This window comes from Typopeltis vanoorti, chromosome 26, assembly GCF_054136105.1.
Source record: "Typopeltis vanoorti isolate ZY-2024b chromosome 26, IOZ_Tvanoo_1.0, whole genome shotgun sequence".
NCBI lineage: Eukaryota > Metazoa > Arthropoda > Arachnida > Uropygi > Thelyphonidae > Typopeltis > Typopeltis vanoorti.
In genome coordinates, this window is record NC_143574.1 from 24824117 (window position 1) to 24832792 (window position 8676).

General features: G+C 36.1%; 1 protein-coding gene across 1 annotated transcript; it reads left to right on the forward strand.

Moving 5' to 3' along the window:
- The first annotated feature begins 1608 nt into the window (after positions 1–1608).
- LOC150092418 (general transcription factor II-I repeat domain-containing protein 2A-like) lies at positions 1609–6612 on the forward strand. The gene is made up of 2 exons (XM_090414859.1): positions 1609–1735; positions 6245–6612. The coding sequence occupies exons 1-2, from the start codon at positions 1609–1611 to the stop codon at positions 6610–6612; spliced, it is 495 nt and encodes a 164-aa protein (XP_090270985.1).
- The last annotated feature ends 2064 nt before the right edge of the window (positions 6613–8676 follow it).

The window sequence follows — 8676 nt, forward strand, 5'->3', positions numbered from 1 at the left end:
ATCATACTGTTGAGCTGGATGATGGTGTGACTGTTTGTGCAAAAAAGGTAAGGAACCATCCAGAAGCTGTGTAATTAGTGTATCCAGGAAGGGCAGAGTCATTAGCTTCCTGTTCTGTTGTGAAGTGGATTTTAGGGTGTTGGCTATTTAAATGCACTAAAAATGTATCCAATTTATGTGGACCATGTAGCCAAATAGCAAACACATCAACATAGAATAGCCAAAAAGATGTCTTGGTGACCAAGGTGAAATATTAGCATAATAATTTATTAGCTTAAATACATTTAGTTAGTAATAATTATCTCTGGGCATGTGTTTTCTCCACTAAACATTAGCATGAGTGATAAGCAGTCATCCATACCAGATCACATTATAATAATGCTTGCATTGTTCTCTCTATTGGTTAGTTATTCTAAATGGAGTCTACAGCACTCAAAAATTCTTTGATGCATCCCTATTTATATCCTTTTACACACACTAATGCCCAAGTCTTAAAGGGATAAAGTCAGGAGACAGTGAGCTAAGGATAAGAATTCCTTCATCAGTCTAGCAGTTGGAACTGTGAAAGCTCAAATAATCAGAACCCTGTCAGTAAAAATAATGATGATGATGGAGATCCATTAGAGTTGCAAAATATATGCCACTATGTCAATGTCAATAGAGGGACATTCTTCAAAAGGATTAGGAGGAAACATTTTGCAAAAAATTAAGAGATTATTTCTGTCATATTTTTCTTTGGAGTGGGCGTAAGAATATCATAAAAAGATTTTAGAAAATAAGTTTAATTTTTTTTTTTTTTTTTGATGTTGTTAGACAAATATATATAGCAGCCATATGCTGAAGCATAATAGAATAATGATAAGTCATTGTTATTTAGGGGTTTAACACACGACTTTGTGTTAAACCCCTAAATGTCTTATTTCTTGATTTCTTACTCTTGCTAATGTATCCATTAACAAGAGTAAGAAAGTATGGCAAAAAAAGTGCTGAAACTATTCAGAAAGAGAGTAACAGAACTGTGGGTCATGTCACAAGTAAAACAGCAGCATGGTGAAAATGGTAGTGATAAAAGGAACAAAATGTATTGGTAAACAACGACCTTTAAGGGATAAGTGAAAGTAAATGAAATATAAATGATGGGAAAGTAAGCTGAAAAAAAAGATAACACAAAAGTCATGTAGATGGGGGAGAATAATGAGAAAGCAGTAGGCAAATGTTAAGCAGGAACCTCTAGCAAGTCGTGACAGACAGAAATAAGAAAGGACAGGTGTGAGGAGGAAAGAGAAATGGCAGTATGAACAAGAGAGAGGGAGGGGAAGTAAGGAGACTATTGTGTGGTGATTTCATGATGAGAGTGTGACAGGATTATGTTTTTATTATATTATTATTATTATTATTATTATATTTATATTATTATTATTTGACACCTCCAGGGAGTCCAAAGACTCATCGAGGGAGAGTGTGCCAACAGCATCGAACGATTGTCCCTTCCAACTACTAACCGCGCTCCAACTTACTTAACGGAGCCATTAGTAGCAGAGGCTCTACCAATCGACCAACCTTTTGGCAGGAGCAAAGAGTAATGATTTAAAAGGTGACAAGTGTGGAATGAAAGAAGATAGAGATACTCAATGTGAAAAAGAAGAGAGTAAAGCTTGCAATCTATCGCCACAGTATTTAAGGAGAGAAATGCAAAAATTACCCATGATTGCAAATGAGTTAATGCCTAAGTTAGGTAAAAACAATGGCATGCAGTTTATAGATATACAGAGTGAAACTGATTAATTTATATATGACTTATGGCTTGACTTGAATGGATCTGAAGTTAGATGTTTAAAGAGAGCTTTCTTCTTCTGTTAGGAAAATAGAAAAAGTGTATGGGAAGATGTGTTCAGGCTTCTCAAAATGAATGTCTCAGAATGGGAATGATAAAAAAAAAAAAAAAAAAAAAAAATCATCAAATTCCTGCCATGTATCCTCAAGGTGTGTACAGGATATGTTAGTACTACATGAAAAATTTACATCATTACTAACTTCCTATCTACAATTTTCCTCCAAATCAATCTGTTACTTGTCAAGACTTCAACATTATCAGATCATATATTTCTATCGTCTAAGGCACTTTGTACAGTATCAATCGACCTATATCTTGGTCTTCCTCTTGGTCGTTTTCCTGCCAACCTGGCAGAGAAGACTTGTTTGGCTAATCTTTCCTCGCCCATTCTGTTTAAGTGACCATACCACCTGAGATTAGCTCTGCTAATGCATTCCTGGATGCTGACAATGTCAAGTTCTTTCCTAATATCCTCATTTTTAATATGATATTTCCATTAATGCCATCTGTTCATGGCTCTAATCTTTCTCAGGAGTCTCATGTCTGCAGTCTCTAGTCTTTGGTGAAGTATTTTACTGCTAACCCAGCTCTCAGACCCATAAGTTAAAACTGGTTTGAATACCGTCTGGTATACAGCTAATTTAGTGTTCAGATTAATTTCTCTCTTATTCCATATGAATTTATTCAATTGACCTCCTACCATACCAGCTTTTTTGATTCTGTTGTCTATTTCCATTTTTAATTTACCATCTTCACTAAAATCCATGCCTAAATAGCTGAAATGTTTTACTTGTCCCACAGGTTCTCCATTCACAACACAGTTGACATTTTCAATGATTCTACCTATTTTCATTGTCTTTTTATTGCTGACCTTCATACCATATCTATTACAACAGCTATTCAATTTAGTCAGAGAATCTTGCAGACTTGTAGCAGATTTATTTAGAAGTATAACATTGTCTGCATAAACCAAAGAGCTGACATTAACATCTCCAATTTTGATATCATGTTTAATACCACTTTCCTTCATAATGTGATCCATATAGATAATGAATAACAGAGGGGATAATGCACATCCTTGACTCACACCAGATTTAACATTAAACCATCTTCCTGTACTTCCTTCAATTCTAACTGCTGACTTACAACTTAAATAAAGACTAAGTATTGCTTAATATAATGCCCCATTGACACCATATAACTGCAGTGTATTGAGGAAAAAAAATGCTGGTTTCAAATGTCAATGTGAAAAGCCGTTAAAAGATGAAAGGGTACCTCATAGATCCAAGGAGATATGGCACTTCATACATACTAAAGGAAAGAAGTATCAAGAATAAGGGAGGGGAACAGCATTAGTTAGCTTTGTCGAAAAATGTAAGAATCATTGCAAGGACAGAACAGGATGTTGTAGTTTTAGGGAAGACAAATAGCTGGACAGCTGGTGATAACAGAAGAAATGCAGCCAACAAAGTAAAATCTCATTGGGAAAGTAGGACAGGATCATGAGAAATAGTGGTGCATTTAAAGCTATCAGGTGTGAGAGATCAAAACGCAGTGGACTGATCTTGGGGTGCAAAGTAAGATAGCATGCACTGGCAAATTAGTAAACATGCACAGGGCAAGTAGGTGAGTAATTATTATAGGAAACTTAAAATATGGAGACAGATTGAACAAGAAGAATCAGTAATGGGATTAGGAAATATTGGAATTTATGTAGCATGAGATGGGGAGGATATAGGATTTGATAGGCATGTCATGACAACATCTGTCCACAACAAAGGTAGACATTCTGCCTCTCAATGGAAGTAGTCATCATGCAGTCTTGACTATGAGGCAGCTAAGCATGTAGAATTATAGTAATTTATAGTTACAAAAGGGTATTATGTGAAACTAAAGATTGAGTACTTATGAAAAACATCGCAAGCAGGAACAATAGCATAAAAACAGCAATTGAGGAATGTTGACAATACATGGAAATGATCATAGGTTATTTGAGGGAAGTGTTATTAGACTACATATGTAGAATCAGGACGATAAATCAGGTTCTTCTTTTCATCCTAGAGTGGATTTGAATGGCAGTCTTTCCAGCAAAGGGCACTGTCAATACTTACTGAGTTTCTACTAATTTGTCATAGGTTCTGAAATGTTTTATATATGGAATTGATATATATACACTATATGATCAGAAGTATTCAGACACCTACTCGAAACTGTAATCAAAATTTCCCTGTGACACACTTTCCAGTAGTGGACATTAATATGGGGTGGGTGCACCCTTTGCTTCTATGACAACTCTAACTCTGCCAGGGAGACTTTCTACCAGGTGTCGGAATGTCTCTGGAGGAATGGCAGCCCATTCTTCATGAAGAGTTGTAGCCAGAGCAGTTCGCTTTATGGCAGGTAGCATTGTCATGCCGATACAGACAATAGTCATCACCGAATTGATCTTCTACCGTAGACAGTACACAATGGATCAAAATGTTCTTGTACCCTTCTGCATTTAGATTTCTGTGTAGTGTTGCGAGAGGGCCAAATCCATTCCATGAAAAACATCCCCACACTGTAATGCCACCTCCTCCAAATTTCACTGTTGGCACTACACACGCTTGCAAGAATCGTTCTCCAGGCATTTGCCACACCCTCCCATTGGACTGCCACATGGTAAAGCTTGATTCACCACTCCAAATCACATATTTCTACTGTCCAGTGGTGTCGCTCTTTACACCACTGCAAGCTGTGCTTAGCACTCATAGGAGAAATGTTTTGTTTATGGGCAGCTGCTCGACCATGGAACCCCATTCCTCTTAACTCTTGACACACAGTCATGGTGCTGGCTGGACAGTTAGTAGCACTGTGGAACTTCTTGGTGATTGTTTCACTTAATGTCTGGCAATTTCCATGAACCAACTTCTTCAACACTCGACTGTCCCTGTCTGTCATTAAACGCGGCCTATCTGACCATGGTTGTGTTGTGCCTTCACGTTTCCACTTCACAAACACATCACCAACTGCTGACTTGGACAACTTGAGGAGAGCTGAAATGTCTCTGACAGATTCCTTACTGATGTGGCAACCAATAACTAGTCCACGTTCGAAGTCACTGAGCTCCCTTGACCCACCCATTCTGCTCGTACTTCTTATCACTGAACAACACACAGCTCCATGCCTCCTTTATTTCGGTAAGTGAAGCTGTAGTGACAGCTACACATCAGTTTATGAATTACAGAGGAGTGTCCAGATACTTTTGATCTGGTAGTATATATAAAGCCAGAACTGAGAAAAAGAAAATATGTTGGCATATAAAAAGAAATGCAGGTTAGTAAGCTCATGTGCAATACAAGCATAAACAATAGTGTGGCAAAAGCACTGTAAAGAGGATAAAATCTGATTATGACAAGAAACTGGTCAAGTAGGAAAGAAATCAAGAAAAAAAATTATTTTGCTACATGGAAAGTAGAATAACTTTAAAACTACTAGTGATAGTAGAGGTGACAGATGTTGGGAATTACATGCAAGGCTAATTACATGTCAACTATTTATTCTAGGCTAGTTGCCTGTTTTGCAAGGAGTGAAAGGTTTCTAGGAGGGAGGAACCCTACCATGCCCATATGAGACTAGCTAATTCACCTTAAGGGAGGTGACAGAATGACAAGAAATTGAATTACAATGATTACTTTACAGTGATATATCATCCATTATGGAAATAATGCAGTAACAAGTGCAGATGAGAACAAATGTAAATAAACTGGAGGCACTAAGAATATTACAAAATATCACTGTGGAAGCACTCATGGGAATGGATGGGATATTTCCCATGTATTATTATTGTAATTGGCAGGGCATATGACTTAAGTCTCAACTGGTCATGTGCAAAGGGAATGAAAAGAGGATGAAATATTTCCATTACTTTAATTGCTACCTCCAAGACAGAGGTAGAAATTACAGATTGATAATTATCTTAGGAGCACTAGTTAAAGGCAGAATTAAGGAATGGTTGGACAGCAATACTTTATCCTACTGGAGGTGGAGCATGGTTTTGTGAAGGGTAGATTCTGCCTTAGTAATTTGCTTACCTTGTATAATAAAGTGATGGGTGATTTGGATAAAGGAAACGGCTGTCTATGATAGCGATCAACTCTGTAAAGGCATCTGGCAGAATACTGAACAGAAATATATTACATGAAATGGAGCAAATGGGAATGACAGAGATAAGACAATAGCTGATAGACAGATACATCAAAGAATAATGCATGTATAAGCAGAATCCAGAAGAATGCATGTGACCAGCAGCATACCACAGGTCTCTCTCTCCAGTGAGCAACTGCTATTTAATTAGTGCTGACACATGTGAGGTAGCCCAGTTAAGCATTTTTATAACAGGAATTTATGATAATTTTAACGTTTTTGAAGAACTTATTGGTCTTGAATCACTTCATGGAAAAACAAGAGAATCAGACATATTTGAGAAAGTGAAATCATGCTTAGAAAATCTACAAGTAGATTCTAGTAAGCTCATCAGCATTTGTACTGACGGAACACTGTCAGTGATAGATAAAGCCACTGGGACTACAACTTTGCTTGAAAACTTTTTCTGTCAAACTTTTATTAAAATATCACTGCATAGGAAAACATTAAATTTGCAGCATGGTATGTTACCGGTTGTGAAGTATGTGAATAAAATTAGAGCAAGAGGATTAAACAGAAGAGAATTCAAAGAATATTGTGAAATGTTAGAGTTGGAACATGGCAATCTCATTCTTCATTATGAGGTGTGCTAGCTTTCTAGAGAACAGGTTCTGAGTAGATTTCGGATATTGAAAAATACTGTTCATAATTTTCTGGAAGAAAAAATGAGCTGTCTGAGGAAAGAGCTCTTTTATGTGATAACAATTGGCTGTTGGATTTAGCATTTTTAGTTGTTACGAATGATCTCAATGATCTAAATTTGAACTGCAGGGCAAGAACAAATTATTTCCTAGCTTAATAAATGATATCAATGTGTTCAAGATGATTTTAAAAACTGTTTATCGCTCAGTTAGAAAATGAGGATTTGAGCCAGTTTCCACACTTAAAAGAGCAGAGTGAATGCACTGAAGATAATGGTAATTTTACAAATTATATCGAAAAAAGCAGGCTATTGCAAGAGTCATTTGGAAGTCGTTTTCGTGATTTTGCTAAAGAAGAGGACTGCATACTTGCATTTATAAACCCATTTTCACTTCTTCCATCATCTATGTGGATAATGATGATGAGGCCAAATGAACTCTTTCCACTTCTGTATGTCCCTGGAAAGTCCAAACAGGTCTGTCCAGTTTGGTGTCACTTGTGATTTGGTTTTCAGGTCCTCTTTTATTTTGTCTATCCATCTAATTCTGGGCTACCCTTTGGATCTTTTACCTTCCATCATTGTATACAGGGCTTTAGCTGGTAATCTTTCTGGTCACATGGCCAAACCATTGCAGTCTTCTTTCTTGGATTTTGTCTATTATTGTTATTTCTTGTTTTAGTCATTTCCTTATGTCTTCATTTGTTAGTCTATCCAGCAGAGATACTCCAAGTGATCTTACCCAACCCATTTCAGTAGTTAATAATTTTTTTCTCTTCAGCTTTTTTGAGATTCCAGCATTCACTTCCATAGAAGTATTGGGAAGACCATTGTCTCATAGATTCTTACTTTTACTTGTTTGATGTCTCTTGACTTCTATATTTTATTTAGCTGTCCAAAAGTTTGGAAATGCTTGGCTAATTTGTCTGTTTATATCTTTTGTAATTTCACCATTGTACTCAATTACTCCAAGGTAGGTGAAATTTTCTACCTGCTCTAGATTCTTACTGTCAATTTTAGTTTTCAGATTAGTGTTTCTTTTTCCTATTTGCATAATTTTGTTTTGTCTATATTTAAGTTTAATCCAAATTTCATCCATTCTTCTATTTTATCAGAAATTCATTGTAGATCTTCTTCCGTGATTGCAAGTAATGCAATGTCGTCTGCAAATTTTAAGTTTGTTATATTTTTCCCCATATATTTTAATTCCAGAGTCTTCTTTGTTTAAGGTCTTACTGGTTGGTTCTTCCAGTATAAGTCTGAACAGGTCTGGTGACAGATTGCATTCCTGTCTTACTCCACTCTCTTGTGTGGGACCAGTTGGTTAAGGTATCCTCTACTTGCACTGCACTTTCAGATTTCTCATATAGATTCTTTATTATTCTTATATATTTTTGTTGGGAATTCCAATTCTTTCATAGTTTCCCATAGTTCTCTTCTACAGATTGAATCAAATGCCTGACAAAAGTCTATGAAATTTATATAGCAACTTTGGTTGTTTTCTAGTCTTTTCTATTAGCTGTCTTAAGGTGAATAATTAATCAATTGTGCTTCATCCTAGTTCTTCTCTTAATGCTAGTTCTATATATGGCTTAATTTGGAATACTGAGGAGGCTAATGACTCTGTAATTATTACATTCTGTTTTATCTCCTTTTTTGTATATAGGAGTTATAAGTGATTTGGTCCAATCAGTAGGTATTGCTTCATTTTTGTAGATCCTTTCAAATAATGTTTTTAATGGTTCCAGAAGTTGTTCCTTTCCTGCTTTTTAAGAATTCTGTGTGTGGGCGTGTATCTGCCCCATAGAGGTGCTTTCTGTTCTAAATTTGTCTATGCTGTTTACTATTGTTTCTTTGGTAAAGATATTTGTTTCCTCTTCCATTTCAGTGGCTGGAATAATAATATCTTGAGAACTGTTTTTATTATATAAGTCACTAAAGTATTCTTCCCATCTGGCCATTAATTTTGTTTTACTTTCAATTAGTTGTCCCTCTTTGTTTTTGATCATTATCATTG